This window comes from Corvus cornix, chromosome 3, assembly GCF_000738735.6.
Source record: "Corvus cornix cornix isolate S_Up_H32 chromosome 3, ASM73873v5, whole genome shotgun sequence".
Lineage (NCBI taxonomy): Eukaryota > Metazoa > Chordata > Aves > Passeriformes > Corvidae > Corvus > Corvus cornix.
This window is the reverse complement of record NC_047056.1, coordinates 92,956,057-92,980,797: the sequence shown is the minus strand read 5'-3', so window position 1 is coordinate 92,980,797 and position 24,741 is coordinate 92,956,057. Positions and strand designations below refer to the sequence as shown.

The window sequence follows — 24,741 nt, the reverse complement described above, 5'->3', positions numbered from 1 at the left end:
GGCTGTTTAGATCCCTCAATCAACACTCCAGCCCAATATGGTGTTGTCTGCAAAGCACTCGATCCTCTCATCCAGATCATCAGTTAAGATATTAAACAGGACTGGCCTCAGTACTGAGCTCTGGGGACACCACTTGTGACCAGCTGCCAGCTGGTTTTAACTTCAGTCACTACCACTTCCTGGCCCAGCCATCCAGCCACTTTTTAACCCAGTGAAGAGTGCACCTTCAAAGCCATGGGCTGCCAGCTTCTCCATGGGAGGAGACAGTATCAAAAGCTTTACTGAAGTCCAGGTAGACTATATGCACAATAGGTAGACTATATGCCTTTCCCTTGTCTACTAGGTGAGTCAGCTGGTTACTAAAGGAGATCAGCGTAATGTCTGGCCAGTCACAAAATTTCACAAAGCTAAGGCAAACGAGGCACTGCTCCATAACTAACACAATGAGGTCAGTCAGTGTGAAACAAGATAATATCTTATTTAACCATAGCCATGCAGTTCTGAGACAGGTAGACCAGGAATCAACCTCAGAGTGACCATCACAAAGCTAGGACTGCTGCTTCAAAGACAGTAGATTACTTTCACAGGTGAAAAACAGAAGCAAGAGAGAATAAGAGAAAGAAAAAGGTAATGACATTTGAGTGTATCTTAAAAGCAGAATTAAGGAACAAACCTACTGGATGACTTCCAAGTACAAAAATATCTGAAAGTCAAATGGAGAGCAAGCATCTAAAATATCGGAAGAGAAGTCCATGAATCTCCCACAGTTAAAAGGAATTCCTGAATGAGTATTTTGAATAGCTGTAATAAGATTAATAACTACCATTCAAGCTAGTAAAGTCCATATACTTCATCTTACAAAGGAAGCTTACCCTTGCCCATCTTAGATGATGTTGGAAAAGAAAGAGAATATGACAATATGAGAAACTGCTGTGGAAAAGAGATGTCCAAGATGGTATAATATGGAATTATTCCACGTCTACTACAGTGAAATAAAAATGAAATACGAACATGGTTCTGAAAATCATACGTGCACGGAACAGGGAACAGAGATGCAAAATAAATTCTCATCTGAGCCTCATAACAAGAATAGGTAAAGGAAAAACAAACAAACAAGCAAAACCCAGCAAACACTGTTCCACAAAATAAACCAACCAAAAAAAAACCAAAAAAACCCCAAAAAAAACCAAAGCCCAAAAAAACCCCCCAACAAACAAACCCAACAACCAACCAACCAACAAAAAAACCCTACAAAAAACTCCCAAAAAACTGCCACAAAAAACACCCCACAGATCATAATAATGGGTTTATATCACTTTCCTGTGAAACTTTGCGTGAGATAAGACCAAGGAAAAATCATTTATAAGCTGCCAAAAAAGTAAATAAATTCAAACTTCAACAGAAAAACCTACATCTCCTTCAAAATAGTTTGTTTGAAGTAATCCATGTGATGAAATTAAATACGTTGAATTCTTGAATCTCTATTAGAGTGCCTCTACAAGTTTACAGCCAGGAAGAAATGCAAAGCAACTCATAATTAACCTCTGGATCCATTTCATTTTATGCTTGTTCAGAGAGTGTAGGAAAAAAAAAAAAGTTAAGTTTCAGTTATCTTTGTGAAGAAATGTATTCTTACCAGATATGCAAGATCTAAAACTAGTTTCTATTTCTCAGGCATCGAAGAAGGCTTATGATAGATGTAGTTGTTTGTTACAGAGCTCAATCTTCTCCCTGACAGGCAGTGCTATGACCAGGAAATCACACCAAATTTGGTTATAGGTGTTTTAATAGGGGTTTTATAACAAGTCTTTTTTGGCTGGCAGATTGAGTTAGCTTGTGTTTCCCACCAATATTCATTACCAGATTGCAGCAAACAGAACAAAGTAACAGTGTTATCCCAAGAGGATGCTGAAAAATGCATGGCATAACCACTGCACTTTTATGTATATTGTTGTGCTCTCTGTGTGAGCCTTTTAACAAGGTAAAGAAGAATTCCAACAAAAGACATTTTAAGTCAGATACTGTAAAGAAAATTTGAACTTTGATTTTCCTAAGTTTACATTTAGGCTTTGTTTTGATGCATGTACATGGTAAAACATGCAATTTGTTTAAAAATATGAAAATGGATGAATTACAAGTACAGTGATTAATGCTATGTGTCATTAACAACTGGATTTGGATTATACCAGAGACCTTTTAATCTTAATAAATTTGCATAGGGTTTTCTCAAAGAATTTTCCCTAAATTTTACTGTTCAGAATTTGTTCTAAAATGCTTAGAATTTGTCTTATTACTAGATAAATCATGTTGCTAAATAAATATCTTTATGGCAACTAGAACAAATTATGTAAGAAAACCAAAAATACTACTCTGTGGTATACTATATTCCAAGAGACAGTACAATCAAAAATGAAAAACTTCAGTTTGATGTAAAGTAATAGTCAAACTACAGTACATACACATCACTATGATCAGTTGGGCTCTGCAACCCAAAGATAAGCATCACAGAGGCCCTAGCAATTCTTATGACCCGCAAGTTTGTTATCATTATGCAAACCAATCTTCTTTATTTAAATGGCGTTAGTAGCAGAGACGTGAAGACATCTTTGCTCTTTTAAATTCTGTGAAAAGGTTCTAATATCAAGCATTTTTACCTCTTGTCTTCATAACTATTTTTACACCTTATATATTTAAAACAGGATCCATTACATGAGTGTCACAAAACAGCACTCTCTTTAGTCTACCTTGTTGAACAGAACTTTGGTGTAGAAACATGTTGGACATGTGACATAAATTTTGCCAACCTTTTTCTGTTATAAAACAAGGGCTAACAGAGATCCCACTGAGGAACTGTCAAAAACTAAGCATGTGAACTGCAACATCAATTTTTAGTCTTAACCTCTCAATAATTTTCTTCTCTTTTGCCACCTTTCTCAGAAGAAGTGCTCGATATTGGGAAGAATGTAAACATATGCATTTAAGAAAATACTTATTTCTGCCAGCTTATTTTTTTTAAAATTATCGTTTCTACCCAGATATCGGGGGGGGGGGGTTTTGTTTTAGTTTGGGGATTTTTTTGGGGGGTGAGGGTGTTGTGAGATTTTTTTTCTCTGTTGTAAACATGCTGTGAATCCTTGATGCAATCACCATTGTATTGAAGAACTGAGCCAGCTCTTCTCTGCTTTGTGACAATAAGGGTATAACTATACAGAAACAAGGTGCACATATTTTGTACTGATATTGTATGCATATTGTTTCATGAGGTCCCAAAAGCCCTTTCTTTTGGATTCAAAGTTGTTGCTTTTCTTCAGCTAAACAGTTACAGGTAATGCTGTGCAACCCTTTGCCTGTGGGGAATTCTAAACAGCTATACAACCATTCAAGCCATTCTAGTTAAGCTTTTATGAAGATTTTTTTTTTCCAGTTAAAATACTGTGAAGTGGAATTTGACAGGGTCTTTTTTTCCCTTTTTTTTAAAAAGGCCACAAGTTAAAACAGTTTAATAATTAAGTTCTAAGATGTATCTATGAATAATTGTTTTATTTGAATTTATTTGGAAAATATAATTCAAGATCAAGGTGATTACAGTGTAACAGATATGGCTACTCAGTGCTCTCCAGCCTAAGCCCATCTCTCCCATGCTCTGTGAATTTCACTAATGAATTTATGCTTTAAACTTTAGTTTAGTTTATTTTTCAAAGTTAAAGCCTTAGCACAACCAGTTTAATCAACCATCATTTTAGAATAATGTCAGTGGGAAATAATTTTTCTGATATTAAAAATGACTTTTTCCCAGATAATTCTTGGAAGTGACTCTGCTCTTTGTTATTATGCAGATTGACCCTTTAAATCAGAAAAGGAATTGACCTTTAACTCTCCTGTAAAAGATATTTTGGTCTTTTTTTCTGTGTCCATGAAGAGGCATTCCTACAGTCCATGTACTAAACCTATTCATATAACCATTTCTACAGCTTTTAAATATTAACAACTATAATTACCTTTGAGTACTCAGTGTATTACTGGCTATAGAGACTTGATGACATCCCACCAGTATTAACGCTAATCCTGCTACTCCTCTAATCCAGGGGAATTTGTTAGCCTCAGCAGTGTTGTTTGCAAAGGGTGGGAGAACACAGCAGGGGCTCAGGAGGCATCCATGAATTCTAGCTGAGCCTCTGTCAATTAAAGTGCTTTCAGCCTCTATTGTACAGACAAAAGAAATACAAAAATTGTGTCTTATTGTTGAGGGAGAGCAAGGCAATGTAACTGTTTAACAGACAGTTTAAATTGCATAATAATACACAACTACCTCAACAAACCTTTCATTCTCTCTATACAAGAAATTAAAGACAAAAGAAAAAATTGATACACTATTGTCCCCTGAAACACAGACTACATATACCATTAGCCAGGACTACTGATGGACATGGAGAAAATATTCCCAACAATATGAAAAATTAGGACTAGGCTTGGACTTTTACCAAAACCATTATTGTAATGTAATGTAAATGTATTTTTGTGAGAAACGAGTTATAAATTATTTTAAAAGTATAAGGGTTTAACAAATACATGTCACTCATTGAGATGACATTCCTACTTTTTGTGAGAGAAAATCATATGCTTTTCCAATATATCTATGATTATCATGCTGCTATTATAAAAAAGTGTTAAGAGAAAGAGGACTAAAGTATTTACTGTTAGACTGAATAGTCATCTTAGATATGCTCTGAGCCATAGGAATGCAAGTACTTGTACTGCCAATAGGACTGCTGTACTTGTATTTAACATATATAATAAGTTGATATGGAATACAAAATAGTTGCTACAGTACTGGAGAATTCCAAAACCATAATTCAATTCCAGCTAACAGGGCAGATTTGTCTTTTCTCTTTTTGCCAAGCATTTTTCCTTATGAGCTTTAGTTACCTGGTGTGCAGCAGATGGGCTGTTTTTATTAGTTCGTAGAGAACAGCATTTTAAGCATGAAGTGTTAATAAGCTTGCTGTTAGAGCAAACAGTGTCACATCCCTTTAACACCTCTTTCTCTCTAATTTTTATCCAAAAGGTTTTATCGTCTGAATTACACACAATTGTTGTCTGAATTATATGCAATTTTTCTGTTTTTACATTTTTATTGTTAAGGAAACTTTCCTGTCTGACCATCCAGGAGCCACACTCTGGCAGTCACACTCCCACCACCAGAGACTTTCACGGCAGGGACTGAAGTCCGTTCACAGCAGGTGGCTCCAGTGATTGGACAGGTTCCTGTTTGTCTCCCTGAATGCCCCACTCTCACAAAGGTTTCCTCGCTGGTTCAACCCCCAGTTTCCCACAGCAGAGTCTCTGACCTGGATCCTTAAAATAAATTAATCAAGGTGCAACAACAGAAGAACAGCTCGAGCTGGTGACTCTAAGAAGGGACCCTGAGAAAAGGAAACCCCAGGGCTTTTATACCCTCACTGTCCAAGATCTGGGCTCTTCCAGCAGAGTCCTCAGCTCTTGCCATGTCTCTGAGTGTCCAGTCCCTTGGCTGGGCCAGAGGTCCCAAGCCCTTTATTTGCAAAGTTTATTTGCCCAGTTTTCAGGCTCTGCCACCAGAGCTCAACCTGCAGCTCAAGCTCCATCTGCTCACCTTGCTACTGGCACTGAATGGATTCCTCAATATTTACCATGTTGATTTCTTTACCAAGAGAGGCTTTCTCTCTGTTACTCTCTACCCTCTGTTACTTCCAGCTTAAATGCATTGTTCAGAAAGCTTCTGAGTGCCTCTCTCATATAGAGTCAGCAGGAGGCAGCAAAAACTCGGAAAGAGAACAGAATTGCAAGGCTGGAGGCAATTTCTGCCAACAAAATGAGTGTCAGAGAGTCTACTGAAGAGTTTGCATTAATGAAAGAAGCTGTAAGAACAAGAAGCAAAGAAGGCAAGAGAGAGATTACTGTGTTCTCTTACACCAACACATACTGAAACAAGCTAAGTGATTGTTTACTAGGGAGAATGGTGGGGGTTTGGACCTTTTAGAAATATTTGTATAGATGTAAAAGTCATACCCATATGAAAGCTCTTACATGTAAGTGAGGAAATAATTCAAACACTAGACTTCTGACTGTAGTAAACTATCGTGCGCTGACACAGTTAAAACTTTTTTATTTTACTTTTGTTAAACTCTAACTAAAATTATCCAAGAAAATGAGCAGTCTTTCTTTTATTCCTTATATTCTCTATATATGCTTCATCAGTTCTCTTAAAAGGTGAATTTTGAGTTCCCATGTTGACAAATGTCTGTGACACTCATCCTGAATATTTCACTCATTGCTAATGTTTCAGAAGATCATCAATGAGGTTGTATATTACTTCTCTAAAGACTGAAGTAGTCATGTCTAAATATATATTTTAGGGAAGGGACTTCAGTGGACGGCAAAACAGGAACAAAGAACAGGTAAATATTATAGACAGTATTATAGGCAGGGCTGATGTTTTCAATTGTTTTAAATTTACTCAGAAATGTCTTTATTTTTTCGTACACTTGTACGTAACTATCAAACAGAGGCAGTTGGGGCTTAATTTTTCTTTTTCAGGCATCTGCCTTGGATTTATTTATTCTTATTTTAATAATACTAAATTGAAACTATTGTTTATTCATCTCATTTGCTTTTGAGAGAACCACAAGGAAAATCCAGTTCTCCACACTAAAAAAAAATCACCTTTTCTATGGGAATGTATTAGCACCATCTTCAAAACTTGTATTTGTTGCAAAAGTGACTTTTGTGCCAAGGATGTGAATATTGCTCTTCCATCATATACTAAAAATGGCCGAATGGGAGGCCTTTGGGAAACAGTAATTCAAGGTGATTGAAATAAACATGTTTAAGCAATACATCCCAAATACATGCCAAATTTAACAAAACCTAAGACTTTGAAGTGTGCCATGCCTGCAGTACTCTCCACTTCTAGAGACCAATGAGTATCCAGTCTTAGGTGTTGAACTGAGAGCTAATCTTTCCTTGCACAATCATCTACTCTTCTTCTTCCAGGCCTCCCTGAGGAGAAACCCAGCCTGATACAAATGCAGAGGGAACAAGAGCTGGATTTAAATGGCAACAGTCAGACAGTTTGAAAGTAATGACAGAATTTCAAAAGAAAGGAAAAACAAAGTGTGAAACAGAAAGACAGTGAGATAGCTAGAAAAAGCCTGAACACTGTGTAAGAGCTGTTTAATGACAGTCACAACTCTGATGTGTTAACAACATTGTTTTGGTCCCAAATATGAAACACAGCATTATATGGGCTGCTCTAAACAAAAATAAGATGCAGTACATACAGTAAGACAAGAAACTATGGCAGAATAAGAAGTGAAAGACTGAAAAACAGAAAAAAAAATGTATAGCAAACCTGACTGAAATTGAGGGCATGTTATGTTTTCTGCAACAAGAGTGGGGTGGGATTCAAACTCTGCCTCTCCAAAATGTCTCATCATCTGTCAAACCAAGCCCATCTTACATGTTAGTACTTCTGCTTGAGGACTACACCAGAAATTACTATCATTTATTGTATTTTAAGTGCTTTTGAACTTTCATACCCTAAAATATTAATTTGATTTTTAGTATATTTTATAGATACAACAGAGTACTATAGAAGCAGCTGGCACTGCTTCATGCTGTATTTTTAATCTCAACATAAGTGCTTTTCATTTTAGCCTCTGATGTTCTGCACTGCAGATACATTTGCAGACTACTGACAACCAGGTCTGGTAGAATTGAGAAAGGAATGTGACTTCTCAGTATGAATCAGGTTTACCATATGACTTCAAAAACATGGAAGAAAAGCTGATGTGGCAATAAAAAGTTGCTTCTTGAATAAAATAATATATGCCACATAAAATGCCGGCTTAGAGAAACTCTGTTTTTCTCTTGTTAATTTGTTAATTCACTGACTTTATAGCTCCACTAGCAGAGGCATTGAGCATCAGAGTTCAGTTCAAAAGCATTAAACTAGGGAAGATATGCATACTTTTTTGACACATCTCATTTGCTTATGTGGGAGAACTTCTTTCATGTTAGAAGCCTGAAGCAGAAAAGGAAGTGAAGACAGAAATTAAACATGCTTGTATTAGCAGAAACAGTGTGGACTTTAAGACAAACTTATTTCCTGGTAGATTAAAACATTTCAGAATGAAAAAATTTTGATTGCCATCATGTATATTAAAACTTACATTACTTTAATATATGAAAAATTGATCTTGTGATTCTTACCAGAGTTCAGATGGCTTGTATGGTAGAAGCACACATATGAGCCAGAGCACCACACTTACAATCCTTTCTTTTTCAAGTATGTCAACATAAAACAGAAAACTTAGCCAGGTAGTTTTGGGTTTTTCAGGATTTTTCTTTCCATTTATTTTTTATAAAGTAGCTGAGTAACCTTATTGTTTGTTTGTTTGTTTGTTTAAGAACAAACAACTTGTTCTATCAATTTCAGTGGGGGGGCATACCATGTTGAATAATCCCCTCCCCCTAGCAACTTGTCCTTTCCTGCCAAAATCAAAATAAGTATTTATTTCCATTTTAGTTCCTTCTTTTCGTGTTTGTTCCCAATCCAAAAATATTTCAAGCTCCTAAATGCACATTATTGAGGAAATTAATATATAGTGTTGTATAAATTTTTTACTTCCCTTTTTCCAAGTGAAGAAGGAGTAGTGGACACAAACTGAGCTGAAGCTGATAAATTAGTTGCCATCTAACAAAACTTCCCTGTTCTGAGCATATTTGACACTGGCACTATGCAGTTCTGCTCAAAAGAGCTGCAGGAATAGATATATTCCAGCGTGACAGGCTAACAACAGACAGTGAGATACTGTGCCAACACAGTTGAAATTATTTTCCTAAGTGTTTCATAATGTACAGAACAAATTCTGAAAAAGGAAAATAGTCCAAGACCTTCGATCAAATTCTGAAGATATTCTCCCACAATGAGGATCTAGAAAATCAGCATCTCAATACATACATAAGTGCAATATGATATTGCCTCTGTGGAAAGTGGAAATCTCCTTGCAGCAGGTGGGAAGTCTCTGACTGTTCCAAAGGACTTGACAGTAAGGGTGTCTATATTCTGCAGCATACCTTCACTGCATAACCAGTATCACACTGCTTTCTTTAATTAAAGCTGTATTCATACTTTTATGTTCTAGAAATCTGAATTCACCCACCCACAAATTCTGAATGCCTTCATAATTTACATATATCATTTGACTCTATCAAGACTTCCTTTTTCAACCTATTTACTGCCCACATCCATGTTTTTAACAGAGCTGTACGTAGAACTTCAGCCAAGGAAGATATATGAAAGTATTAAAGTTTATATTTAAATTTTTCATGAATATTTAGTTTATACAGAATTGTAATTGCTAAAAGCAAGTTGCTTATTTTTAAGCCTTTGACTTTGAAAATAACAGAATTGAATGTCAATGTAGCCTACACTATGAACATTCACTTTGAATAATCAGTAATGTTTTTTAATTGTATATGAAAATTAGTTAATGGCGGTTTCAGGTTCCTAGCTGGATAACAATTCATTTTAACCATCCATAATTCAATCAGATTAGACCTTGTTTTACATATTTTAATAGAAGTTTTCTTCTGGTTATTTTAAAAATTATATATGCAAATTATGTATTAAATAATTGATGAAGCACCTTGTTTTGCTTGTAGCTATAAGTGATGCTTTTTTTCACAAATATATTTAGACAGTAGTTCTTTTCACAGCAAGATTTTTGCATAGTATTTTAAAAGATATTTAAACTCCTACCATGATGAGGGCTTATTTAGAAACACCAAGTATAATTTAGTAACCTGATTTATGAAGCAATTTATACAATATAGTGAAATAGCATTGTAGAAGAATTTCGTTGCATAGGGATACTAATCTTCTCTGAAGATCCAAAACTCTGTAACTCTTGGGCAACTGTATTATTACAGTCTATGATAGGACAAAGTATATCAGGGTAATTAGCCTTCCTGTTTTATTAATGCTTTATAAAACTGTTAGAGGTTAATGCTGCAGTTATTTTTTCCTACTGCCCAATTTCATCCCATAATACTCGGTAACAAGGGGAAATAGAGTCATTAATCTTTTATGAGACATGTGGTAAATGGTGTAATGGAATATTATGTATTATGCATTATTTAAAATTATATATATGTATGTATGTAGGTATACATAGACATATATAACAAGGAAATTTTAATATTAAATATTCCAGGATCTATGTAACCTGTTGTATAACAGTACCAGTGTTTTAAATGTTACTTCCCTCTCTTTTCTTTATTTTTAACTGAACAATTAACATATGCTCAGTATTTCTGTTAAAAGACTTTTTGAAATAAAGTTGGATATTGGCAGACAGACTGGGCACACAAAATCTTAGATACTTAAGCCTTGTGTTTCCTAACCTTGTAAGTACTACACTAGTAAGTTATAAACAATCCTTTCTCTCATTTGAAGATATGCACAATATAAATAGAAATTTGAAAAATGCTGTCCTTTTCAAGCTGTGATATTTGAACAAATGAAAAATAGTCTTCATGATTGAAAAGGCTGGAGAGCCCATGATACTGTGTAGGCACTTAAGAAGTTTCTTCTTGAGCACTTAAAAATGAGAATCATTTCAGTGCCTGTAAATTAATGTAACACAGTAACTTCCCTTGACAACACTGAGATCTTTGGAGAGAACTCCAATAGAAACTAGTGGGAGAGGCAGCTCCATATTGATCTTAGCACACAACAGTCTTCCTCTGACGAATCTTAATCTTAAATGTTTATCTTTTAAAGGCCTTAATTTTCCTCATGAAAGAAGGGATATATCTGCCACTAAATACAGAAAATGCTGAAGAGATGCTCACTAAAGGTCAGAAAAGAGCTACAGATTAAGCCTGTCAGTTTTCACCCTTTGTTGCAATGCTTCATGAAGAGCCTGCGAAACACCAGTCTTTGAAAAGCAGTAGTATTTGTAACTGGAAATCCTAATTTCCACAATTAGGAATTTCTCTTTTTAAAGAACATAAAACAGATAACACTATAAAATGAAACGTTAGTGAGTTTTCCTTAAAAAAATTAGTAAAGTATGTCTCTTGATATGCTGGCATTCTTCTCATCTCTTTGCATTTTTTTTGGAATCTACAGCAAACTGATCACCTGCATGTCAGAACAGGGCAAGCAACACCCCAAAGTCTTGTTCAAAACACTTGCAAACACTACTGAGTGCCCCAGAATAAGCCCGAAAAATGCCAACATTTTCCCATCTGCTTTACTTGTTTTATCTGGCAGTGAGACCAATTAAAAAGAGAGATTTATGTTACATTTATTTCTCGTGCTTCTTGAAAGGGAACAGGCCTTTGGAATTCTGCAGGACAAATCTACTTCCCAGCAGATTTTTTTTTTTTTAATTTCTAGGATCTCTCTATCTTAGAGTTTCTATTTTTCTTCTATCCCTATATTCTTTTTATATAGCTTCACATAATATTTAAAATATTCACAGGAAAAAAACAGACTGCATATTGAGAGCACTTATGCATACAATGTCCAAACCTAGGATCTTTTGATAACAACCACCTGTAATTATTTGGGTAGTTTGTTTTGTGTCATGTTTATTGGTGATCAGTCCCATCACCCTTACAATGTTTCTTAAATTAATGAAAGCACGAGATGCTATATTTGATTTATGTAAACTAATGTAGATTAGACCATAACTTTAGAGAGTGGGATAGATTTGATGCTGTATAGTTGTTTTGTTTTTTTTTTATTTGAAACTGACAACTATCAGAACAATGAATATTTAAGAGTATTTCTTTATCTTGATTTGATTCTGACACAGCACATAATAAATAGCATGTAAAAATCCAAATTCAGTAAGAAATGCTTTTCCACATGTGGAAACTAAATACAATACAAGCACACACACAAAAAAAAAAATTGGAAGTTTTTCGATTACATGTGTATTTTGAAAATAATAATATGGAATTCTTATATAGGTTTTCAGTAATCCTAAAATAATTTCAGAAAAAGATGCTAAAAATTATTAAATAATAAAATATTCTTGGGAAAAAATGTATAAGGTAATTTAAATATTAAATACAATAATCAGAAATTGGTATTTATATCATAACAAGCTATAAATTTCATTGCAAAAATGTAGTAACTAGCAGTAATTTTTCCTTTTATATCTGGAAATTGAGATGACCTTCAGCAGTTGTCTTATCTGTTTGTTAAGTTGATTGCATATTTGTTTGCAACTAATTTCTAAGTACTGATCTCTCAAAATATAAAAGTGTTTAAATAAATTGGTTTTTTGCTAAGGTATAAGAAAAAAAGTCAGAAAATTGTGCTATTAAATGCAACTATTTAGTCCAATATTGTCCTTCTTAGGAAAATACTCTTTTATTAACTGAAGAACAAAGTTTTACTAGTCATCATGTTGCTTCTGTCAAAGTACACTTACCAGTAGTCAGATGTCAAGAAGATGACATTGTCAGTTTATTTAAAATGTGAGGAATGTATTGGTAAGCAACAAATTTTCATCCTAAAATTTTTAACTCTACATTTTTAACTTTACATTGCAATGTCCTAAGCCATTTTTCTCAGAGTTACCCAACAACAAGATAAATAATGACTGCTGTCATTCTTTCTCTCTTACACAGAATTAGCAATGTAATCCCATTTTGGTATTAATCACTATCGTTTCAACAGCATGTGCCATTAATTCAACTTAATGTGCTGCAACTAATCAATACTTAGACTGTAAACTCATTTGTTCTTTGGCTCTACACCACAAAAATAATTGTTGTAAAGTAGCTTTTTTTATCATCTTCAGGGTGAAGAACTGTTTAGGTAAACTCTGTAACTCAAATTTCAGAGGATGCATTAATCTTACACTAAAATCATGATTTTCAAAGAATTTAACATGTTTCTCTAGTATTCTAAAATACATTTTCAAATAATACTACAGAAGCCTGAAATTGATTTTATGAAGTATAAGAGGTTTTTACTTAGTGAATACTTACAGAATTCACACTTTGTAAAAACACAGTAGTTCACACATGCCATTTTGCAAAGTGAGGTTAGGTCACTCAATATGCAGTAATTACTACAAAATGTTAACATGGTTCAATACTAATTCCATATTTTTAAAAGAACCACTCTGACTTCATCTGTTAATCTTTGTTACTGTTTCAGACTGTGGACTTTCCCTGCAGTTTGCTGTGTCATGTGGCGAGCCACTCTGCATGCTGCATTCTGACATGAGCAAACTCAGGAAATCAGCTCTCCCAGGCACTTCATTCTCATTGCTGCTTTCCCCTCCTAGCACTACCGCAGATTTACTAGCTAGCATTACTAGCATTACTGGCAGATTTGCACAAACCACATAAACTGTATAATCATTTCCATTTTTCACCTGATATGATGTTTCTCACCTCACTGAACTTCCTTGGCATTCACTGTGAGCTTGGTGCATTCCTGTGCTCTGTCCTCCCGCTGGTGAGGAGGTGTGGAAGTGTGAGGCTGCCCTGTCACTGCAACATGAGGGTGATGGCATTAGGGGCTTCTGGGGCAGTCTGCTCTCCTAACCTTCCTCTGCTCCTGGGCTGCAGAGGGCACAAAGATCTGCAGAGCTGTCGAGTAGCGGGTCTGCAGTTAAGGCCCCGCCTTCCCAATATTCTGTGAACTGGTGTCCTGAAGACCTGTACTCACTTGTTATCCTTTGCACGTAGCATGACTAGCAGTAACTGCTTTGTATGTAGACTTGAAGAGATAAAATACAAGGTCTTCTACTTGACTAGAAAATGAGACCTTTATAAGGACCATGTCTGCCCAACTATGGTCTGTCCTTGCAGCTCACTTCATTAGGGCTCTCCTTCTCTTGGATGTACAGGATTCCCCTGTAAAATCTCTCTGCTGTAGAGGTAATGGTCAAGATGTTCAGAGATGATAATCACCCTCTGATGGATTTGCTGGACAGAAATATTCCCATGAAAACACTCATATAAGAGACAGCAATCAAAACTTTATTTTTATTTAATCAGTCATGATGCAAACTATAGTCATAGCAGTTTTAGAAAAGGTCAAAGCTATTAGGGACACAGAGTCGGCAGGTTTTCATGTTAGAATGAGAGTGACTGTTGACAGCAAGATGGATCAAGTAACTTCCTTTGGGAACATAACATATTTATCAGAATGATAACAAAAGTGGTAGGCTAAACTTGCAACTAATCAGATGGACAGCAACAGGTGTAATTGGATTTGTCTTCCCTAAGCAGCTTCATAAAATACAAATTTGTCCTTGCTCCTCTGAGAGATCAGCTTCAGATGACCAAGGGGAAATACACTGGGATTTGGCCAGTGTTTGTGGTAGCTCAAGCACTTAGAGATATGAAAACTGCCTGTCCCATGTGCTTTTTCCCAGTTTACTCTTTCACACCTTTGCCAAGGGCAAGGTATGGATGAACCAGCACCATATTTTACTTCCATTATCTTTCCCATCCTTTTCCCATTTCCTTGCATAAATTAATCACAATTCAGCTGCATCTGGCTCACTGCTAAAGGGTACTACCTAGTAGGAGTATCTGGCAAAAAACTAACTTGTTATGTTTCCTTTAGGTGTACCAAAGGAAAAAAAAATCAAAACAAAAACAGATAAACAAACCCACCAAAAAAACCCACCAAAAAACCACAAACAAATTAAAAAAAAACCCAAACAAACAAAAAAACCCCCCAACCCCATGAAAACATACAAACAAGCAAAAAAATCCCCCAAAAACCAACCAAAAACCCTACCAAAAACACAAAAAACCCAAACCAAAACAAACAAAAAAAACCCAGCAAACCCCTCTTGTTTCCCTGGGGATTGACACAATCTATAAAGAATTTTTTTTTTTTTTTTAATTGAGGCACCTATATCCAAAAGCCATGCTTTGCTACCTAACTCTTTATAAGATGGCAGATCTGAAAGAAATCATCCAGGAATGCAGGCAGGTCCAGGAGGAGGAGAGTGAGCTGTGTCTGTACGACTGAAATACTGAAATACTGTTCTGCATTCCGCAAGGAATTATCAATAATGTTATTATCATTGGTAACACTGGTAACATTTTCTACCTAATCCTAACAGATTTATGGCACTGTGAAATGCTTTCTGCAGCTGCTTGCAGGTTCTGCTTGTGAGGAAGAGCTGTGGGAAAGCTGCAGGTCCTGAGATGCACAAGGTATGCTCTCACAGCATTTGCCATGGTGATATTTGCATTCCATCTATCCCCCATAAACCACAAAGCCAAAACTAAGCTTTCTGCTTTATAGAGAGAGAATATTAAAAAGGCCTAACATACAAAAATGGCACGAGGTGTTAGTATTTAACGTATCTTTTTTAAAAATTGCTAATTGGCATCAAATGATAATATCCACTCTTATTACTTCTCTGAAGCCAAATCCCCAATTACCTTTTCTGTCTACATAAGCAGGGGCAAAAAAAATGGTTAAATACTTAAGGCTTACATCAGAAAGAGCATCAAAATACATTTGAATCCAACTTTTTGTATTTTAATCTTACAATTTTTAAAAGCTTTATATATGTAAAAGTAATGGTAATAATAATATTGCAGTTAGATTTATGTTGGACAGAAGTAACACATGAGAATAAAGTTTTACAAGTCAAAACACAAAGATAAAAAAGACAATTTTCATTTGAGGTAAACAACAGACTGCCTTATAATAATTTCTTCTATAGCCTGTCTTCCACTTTCTGTAATTACATGAGGTGTTTGACAGCATGTGCTCTGAGAGCGTTAGCAGAGATCACACAGGTCCCAAAAGTAACTTATAAATAATGAAATAATCGCCCATTCAGATACAAACACCAAAGAGATGGATCAAATTTTTCTGCTACACCTTGCATAAAAAGTTCCCTTTGAGTGCCACACCATCAATGTGCAATACTTAAAGCAGAAAATTGTCATGCCTCTTTTGTTTCAGTGAGCCTCCCAAAAACTCACTTTGCATTAAACAATGCATGACAGAAACACAGAGACAAAACCATATCCCCTAGACATCAGCTTTCAAGACTCTCACTCTCTCTGCACTTGCAGAATAGCACACAATGAGGCAAACACAGCATAGGTTTCACTTCATTGAGTTCAGTGTTATTACATGAGGAATTAATTTATCTGAATACATCTTAGTCATTACATTAACACTTTTAATGAGTTCTGTGTGAATGCTGGCCTAACCTCTGGCTTTTTTTTTTTTTTTTCCTGGGCTAAAGGGACTCTCAGCTTTCAAAATTCAAAAATATCCTCTTCTTCTTGATTCAAGACTGGCCTAATTAATGGAAAAAGAGCTCTCAGGATATTAGTCAGATTGCCAGTTCAGAGAAAGTGATGCTCAAAAAACTAACAACCTCATAGTCCCACAGATAGCATTTTGATTTTAGCTTTACCCTTTACCCATGGAAGAAGGTGTAAAGGGACCAAACAGATGTCATTCCAGAGTGCACTATGCATGCAATGAGAGGAAGGTGATCTCCATCTTCTTGAGAAGCTGGGAATTACAGCAGTTCTTAACCCACGCTGTGCAAGACTGAAGAGAGGCAGTCACCAGACATAGTGTGGCAAGGCGAGGGCAGAATTTAGCTGTGATATTGAGTGAGGGGAGTTTACAAAGTGTGAATTTAGATACAGAAAATTCTCAGATACCTTCACTGTGCCCAGTACTGAATTGATGAAGTCTACATGGCACCGTTCTGCCTGGATTTCCTAACTTGCCATGTGTCCCTGAATTCTAAATAACCCAATAAACAAAAATGCTGCAATAAATAAAATGCAGGGGGTTTCTATATACCATATTTTTGAGATTTTAAACCACCATATTCTGCTTTCTACACTCAATAGAATATTATCAGTGGAGTTCTAATTCAGTGACAACTGAAAGAGTAATAACCATTTTATGACCATAGCATCCCAAAATCCCTCTCTTTGATTTGTGTATTTATAAGGATTCCAGAATATATATGCAGTCACTAAAAAGAAGGGTATAAACAAACAACTTACAGACAGAATTTTTGTGGTTGCTGTCTTTGCTGGGCAACATCTTGACTCCTCTTGATTTCAGTTCAATTGCTTTTTTTACTGAGAAGACAAGCAAGCAAAGAGAAGATAATTCAACATTAAACCTCATTAAAAGGGCATATAGCAGCAAAATCATGCATTACAATAATACAAAGCTATATAGGAAACCTAAAGCAGGTTGAAATAACTGCAGCTTCTGTGATAATCCAAATACATTTTTATTTTTTATTTATTTTTACAAAAATACAACCATTTATCATGTTTCAGAAGATGTCCTTTTTAAACAGACATTATCAGGATTGGCAATATTTTGAATTCAAGTTTCTTTACGTTCAAAGAAAAGAACAGCCTGTCTTAATTACAGGTATGGATTTCCTGTGCTTGCCATTCCATATAAGAAAATCTTAAACATTTAAAACATTTTTTTCTTACATAAAATGTACATAACATTATCTACACATATTCAAGGACTACAAGCTTTAAATGTGATATTCACATCTGCTTTTATTTGATTCACTTTTCATCAGGAGGCATTCTTTTAGTTACATTTCCTAAGGAGATTAACACAGTGTGTTACATTATTTGGCTCACCTAAACCCTTTTGAATCCACAGGGCAATTTCAACTGAATTAGAAAGAAGAAAGAGAGTAAGGGCTCTCAAAGGGGCAAAGTTTTGTGAGAAAGAACAGATGCATCAGAGGTTTAATATCTTTTTTCTCTGTTTAGTCAGCTGAATGGCTGATAACATCCCAGCCTATCTCTATTAAGTAGTTAGGGCACCATAGGTGGGATCAGGAGCCAAGTAGGAAGAAACATGAGAAGATAGTAGTGCAGCTATACCTTAAGGAAGACACAGAGTAGGATTTTTATTGTAATGGTAAGACAAAAGTGTAGAAATGTAGGATAACTTCACAGGATATTAATTAGTTCTGTGGGAACAAATTGAGCAATGGAAAGTAAAATCAGACGTAGAAAATAATTGTGGAACAAGCCTGAACAATTCAAAACTATTGTGTCAAAAAACAATAGCAATTGCAAAATAGCTGATGCCTGACTCTGTATCAGAATGCTAATGACAACATCATGATGCATGTCAGTTACCAAAAATTACAAAAACCTGTAATCGTTCCCTGATTCATATTAAATACTTTTTTCCTAGACCTTGCAGGGGTTAAGAATATCAAAATGCACTTATTTATCCAGGATACAAACAGAAACAAGAATTCAACTCAAGCTAATTCAACTCAACTAATTACTGCCATTTCTTATATGGCAGTAATTAGTACCTCACAGCATATAAATTCATTCTACAGAATGTCAGTTATACTTTTGTCATTACATGGTATAAAATTTATAATTACTACAATATACACTGATCTGTATGCAAAGATTTCTAAGTGAAGTGGTAGAAACAGCAAGTTAAGAGGTCTTTAAATATTGCATCAAGAATCATGATTCCATTGTATTTATATCTAAATTGGACTTCTAATGCTTTTGCAACCTCAGAGCGAAGGCTTTTCTTGACTATTGAAATTGAGCAAGTACTGCAGAAAGTACTTTTTGTGCTATGTGCAAGTGCAGCCATTCATGCCTAAACCTGGAAAACAGGTGTTCAAATGATGAAAGATGATTGAAACACAATTGTAGCTGAATAGTATGAAATGGTTATGATAGCAGTGTGCTGTTTTCTTCTCAGGAAGGAACTGTACATTATACAGAGATCAATGCAGACAGTAAGATTAATATCCCCAAGGACTTTTGGAAGGGCAAACTTCATGGATATGGTTTTCTTTGGATTAGTTTCTAGACTTAGGTATGAAAATCTCTATCAAGTGCCACTTTATGTTCAGTTTTTAGGCTGTGTAACAAGTCTGTTAAAAATAATCCACATTTAATGGGAAATGAACAATACAATTCTTGCAGTGAATATTTGGGATACTGTCTGGATTGTGGTCCCTCCACCAGTAGGAATTTATCAATTTATCAATATCTGTGTCATGTAAAACATGTGAGAAGTTCTTTGAGGATTTTGCTTACAATATTCTTTGAGATATTGCTTACATGGATGAGTAGTAAAAACACTGAATTATTATGCAGTGAACAGAAAAAAGAACTATATTCTCTTTCTTCTCTTTGTCCTGTGACACTGTTTTAGAGTAAAAATGACAATCATCACTCAAATTCCTTGTGACATTTCACTCTTAAGGGCATTTGTTACACATATTTGAAGCACACTTCTTGAGAATGAGGAAAAATTATACTCACCAGCTTTATTTGAAATAGAGACCACAAATTGAGACAAGAGGCTTTGACTTGATATATGAAAAGCTTTTTGACTGTTATGCATTGAAACAGGTCCTGCAGTTTCTATCCTTGGATTTTTTTCATATGACAAGAAAAAGGCATTCCGTATCTAACTGAAAAAACATTAGGTAGGGGACTCATAATACTTAAGATCAGTCATCTAAATGTATGTTTTATGAAGAAAAATAGCTAACTCAAGAGGGTGATTCATCCCCTGCTAAGATAGACACAACGAATCCTCCTCTGTAGATGCCTTTTCCTCTCCATAAAACATAACAGAATTACATAATACTTGCTGAAGATCGGTCTTTACATTTTAGACAGTAAACATTAGGTGGAATGTGCACTTATGCCTGGAAAACTTTAACAGCCAAATGTATGTTTGGCTCCAAATATGGAGGCATATGGATCTAAGAGGTTAAGTAGGATAGTTTGATATATAAAATGCAAACTTTTGCCTCTTTTATACTTGAGTGTGTAAGTTTTCGCATGTGTCCTGTATCATGTTTTTCTTGTAGTTTTAAAAGGTATTAAGCAAGCATAATCTTTAAAATAAGAGCTGTTCAACATCTGAAAAAGAAAAAGAGACTACTGCACACTGTGGTTCAAGTGAACCAGTTCAGCCCCTCCTGTAAATAAAAGATATACTCTAAATTGCACATTTTATAACAATTTAAATTGCATTTGAATACCTTTTCTGAGACACTTCTCTTTTACTTCCTCATTGCTCCCTCATTAAAATGGTTTTCCTGATTTCAAAGATGATTTTCCATTTAACATTACAAGAAGAGGAACGGGTTTACATTAATAATGCCAGAATTGAATAGCCCTTTCCACCTTTTAAGTGACTAAAATCTGCATAGTCTAAAATCTGCATAGCTTTCTATTTCTATTCTCTTCATTTAAACATTCAGTTAAGCTTACTGAATTCACTGGCTTCACCTTTTCTGTTAATCATAACTTCAAGAGTCTTTTGGAGATGAGTAACCTATTCAGGGAGGAGGGCAGAGAGCTGAGTGCTGTAAGTCCAAGACAATCTTATCAGCCTACTGGAAAGCACCAGTGGTATTCCTTAAACTTTTGCTACAGCTGAAAAAAACTCAGCCGTGAAAGGAATATATGCCTGGTCTTATTTGAATGGATCATAAAACTTTCAAGTTGTAAAGCTTCATTCAAATCTACTCTGGTTTCCATGCAGCTCTTAGTTTCTAACATATTTGAGCATGTGTGAAGAAAATGCATTTTACCCTAAACTTGGATGACATGTTTTTCCCCAATTACCCAAATACATGAGTATCTTGTCGGTTTTTCTTCCGGCATGAAATAACCTCCAAGACTTCAAATACTGGCTACCACTCAAAGCTAAAATATTCTGACATCATCTGCTGGTATTTCCTCAAGCTGCTCTGCTACTGCTCTGCTGAGTTCAGTTCTTGGCTGCCTTTCACTGCAGATTTATCCTAAGAACGGATATTTGAAGGTGAAGAGAAACAGCATATTGCCCAGTATCTGGTGATCACAAGAAGCACCTTTCCTGTCCAGCCTGAAGCTCTGTGTCACTATGAGGAATATATATATATATATATATATATATTTAAACAGTTCTCTGGTTTTGTTACAGTACAGAAAAAAACCCCAATATTTTCAGTATTTTTTATGTATGATAAATATCTATTACAAAGACTTATACTTTGCTTTAAATATTTTTCAGAGTTCAGTAAAAAACAGTGATGTGCTTGCAAGAATATTCATGGGATTATTCTTGAAGAAAATTAGCAAATTTATCTCAGTACAGTGCTGAATTCAGCAATTTCCTTTTGCTTTCACTTCACTGTTCTGATTTTCTTCAATTGAGTAATCCTATTGTGAAACAAAGTATTTTCTTAATTCAGATTGAAGAGTCCGCTCCAGTGGTCTGTTTGCTTTGCCCTCGTGCCTAATCTTTTCATGTTCTCCTCCAAAGACACGATTATGAGAATACTACCTTTTTTTGGCTTTGGAATAAATAATCTACAGTTTCACACTTCGCAGCACCAGTGTTCTCTCCATATTATAATTATGGATCAAACATTTCTTTCTTATTACTCAAAGTCATGTGGGACCATAAACAAATTGTTACCTCTTTCTAGGTTTTCTTCTGCTTCACTATGGCCTGTTGTACCATGAATTCTTTCTAAAAGTTTAGTATTTATGAGAGTAAGAAAAAAGCAGTCAATCTTACTATTGTCTTCAGTTTATGAAGGGAATTCTATAATAATTTTGTAAATAAAACAATATCCCGCACTCAATAACCTGGAAGGATCATTACAACCTTTTCCTCCCAGCGACCCACTTGACTTTTTGCAGAAACATCACAGTTTTCCGTAGGATCTCTAGTTTAAACCAACTCACTGGAATAGTCCATCCCTTTTCAGTTTCTCTGTTCCCTGCCTGAAGAGTATTCTGTCTAATACACTCCCCCAGTGTTTCTCAAACTAACAGCTTTCAAAATCTTCCCTACTAATCGGTATTATAACTCCAGAGAGCTTCACAGCAGGCACAAATGCTTCTACTATATGGCTACCTGTAAAAGCTGTAGGTTCATGATCAGTTGGCTTCCTTGTTCCATCAATTCAGCAAAGTACTGCCTGTCACTATCAGACCTTCCACCTGCTCCCTGTGCTGGAAATCTCTGCATGCAGTACTAGTGAATAAGTGGCACCAAGACAAATTGGTGTCACAATGGATTTTTACACAAATCTTTCTCATTCTGTGTGTATAAGCTGACACAGGATCTGCAAGTTTAAAAAGGAGCACAGCCATTTGTTTACCATTAACCTTCTCTATGTCTCCTAGCTGGCCCCTTGCCCTGATGGACTGCCTTAGCTACTTTGTGCTTTGAATGTATGATATATCATAATAAAACCAGTCCAGCAGGCATCAAGTCTTCAATGACTGCAGATACCCTCCACGGTTCTGGAAAATTGTATCAACACAATTTGCTCTGTGAATATACAACATTACAGAACACACTGGGCAGTAGTTTGTAGGAATTGTCTCCAAAAATAAATCATAAAATGAGATCCACTCAGTTCCTTGTTTGAATGCCACTTCAACTATAGTCTTTTGAATAATTCTGGGGAGGATAACACCATGCCAAACAATGGCTGAAGTCTGAACTGCTGTTACTAAATTGGTATCTTTTTAGTGTTGATATCATGAGGCAGCTATGTCTGAGCCTTTTTAGCAACATTTCACTAGACACTTAAGAAAGAAGTATTACCTGTGGCAGTACTGGACTACATATTTAACAGTGGTTGTGTTAGCCACAGAAAGGAATGGTCAAGAAAGATGGTGGATTATCTCCTTGTTGATGTTTTCATATCAAGACTGGTTTACTCTCTTAATAATAAAATTCAACAAGACAGAAATTATTGTCTCAGTACCATTTAAAGGAAAACTATACTCAGCATCTCTTAAGAGCTAGAAAATAACAGGGTTTTCTGACTTTTTGATTTTATCAATTGCTTTTATTTAATTTCTTTTTGAAATTTACTATAAGTAAGAATTATAAATTAAACCCCTGACTAAAAGTACCATGCATCAAGGAAATACTGCAAATTCTTTTCACTTATTTAAAACATCATTTCTAGGATTTTAAGGAATATGTAGAAAGAACGGACATGCATTTATAGGCAGACTTAGTGAATTATGAAAATTCATTGAAAGAACTAGCAATTGCAAGTTGATTTACATTATTTCACTTATGGTTTTCCATTTGTATACATTTATTTCAGCAGCCTCTCTTATATTCATTGTTTGACTTCAGGATTATCTGTTTGTTAAATCCTGAATTACTGAATGTAGTCAAACACAACAGATTGATAACTTCTGTTATATAATTATTAAAATACCTAATACCTTCTTGAACCTCTAAAAACTTGCCAAAAGTAGAATAGTTTATTTGAAACACTCTGCAACAGAAACCTGAGTTACTGTGAAAGTAAACACACCCATTAATCACATTTTGCTTTGGAAATGTTCTTATTCTGTTCTATTTCCAGGAATTTTGAAAACAAATATTTAACTTAAGAAGATTAATTTTAGCTGTATAGATAAAGGTATTGTGCGGTTCTTTCCTCTTCAAAAGAAAACCAAAAATATTAAAACAACCTTCTATTGTTCAGAAATAAGCAAAAGCTAAACAAGCATACTGTACGTGCTGTAAACAAGAAAAAATGCAGGGGATTCTTTATCACACCTTTTAAGTCATTCTGTGTACATTGATAAGCTCTGTTTCTGGGAAGTGCTAGGTTTTCATCTCCTAGTAAGCCTGTTAATGATACCTCACTTCTGGGGAATTTACACATTTATGAAGCACTGGCAAATGACAAACCACATACTCTGCAACTCCCACTGAATATGCAAAGAATCTTCATGTATCAGCAGAGGTGTGGGTAAAGGAATTAAAAAAAAAAAAGAAGTTCATAACTAAATGACTGTAACGTCTTTTCCCCCATGGCAATGCCACCAAGGAACAAGGCAGAACAAGAACTGTATCCAGTTATATCTGATGTGAGTGTTCATTTCCATGAGACCAATGTTGCTGGTATGACAGACATGAAGAAGACAAGGCAGAGCATATCACTGCAATGAAAATTTTTCTGGTGGTTTTCAGGGCCATTAAAAACCATGCCTCCTTCTGACTACAAACTCTGAAAGTATGAAAAAAAATTCCACCGGAAAACACAGAGAATCTGGGACATAAATATTTTTATTGACGAAATCACATCAAAATACAAAAAATGAAATGAAAATGACACATGGTGTGTGGAGAGAAAAAAACAACAAACATCAAAACAAACCCTTCACTCTATACCTAATTAATTTTTTAAATTTTAAAATTTTCTTTAAACTCCTACTCTACTCTGGTAGAAGATGGGACAATAAATATGATTCAAAGGGAAATCCAAACACCAATCATTTGGATACACCTTTTACACTACAATTTTTTATTTATAAATTCAGCTCACCAAGCATTTAAAAAATATATTTATTTAATGCATTAAGATGTGCAATTCTAGTAGTGCTATTTTTTTTTTATGTCAGTAAGCTGGTTTTCTTGACCATGCTAATAATGGGGCACTAAATATTGCCAAAAATACAAGATAGAAAGATCTGAAAAAATTGCTGAACAAATTAATTATGCAAATATTGAAATCCAATTGGTAGTTCCAATATTTTAATGAAATAAATTATAATAATTCTGTTTGCCTAATCAAAGAGCAAACAAAGAAAAGAAAATTAAATTGACTGCTTGTTAGTATTAGTTTTGGCTGACTGGAAAAGACCAAG

The 24,741-nt window shown here is 35.1% G+C and overlaps 1 protein-coding gene across 1 annotated transcript in view; it reads right to left on the bottom strand.

Annotated features, from left to right (window-relative positions):
- CSMD1 (CUB and Sushi multiple domains 1) overlaps nt 1-24,741 on the bottom strand; it is a 1,117,781-nt gene that overhangs the window by 367,275 nt on the left and 725,765 nt on the right. Inside the window, exon 7 of the mRNA XM_039568608.1 lies at nt 17,086-17,163. Coding sequence (XP_039424542.1) covers nt 17,086-17,163 — 78 coding nt within the window. The remainder of the gene's footprint in view (nt 1-17,085; nt 17,164-24,741) is intronic.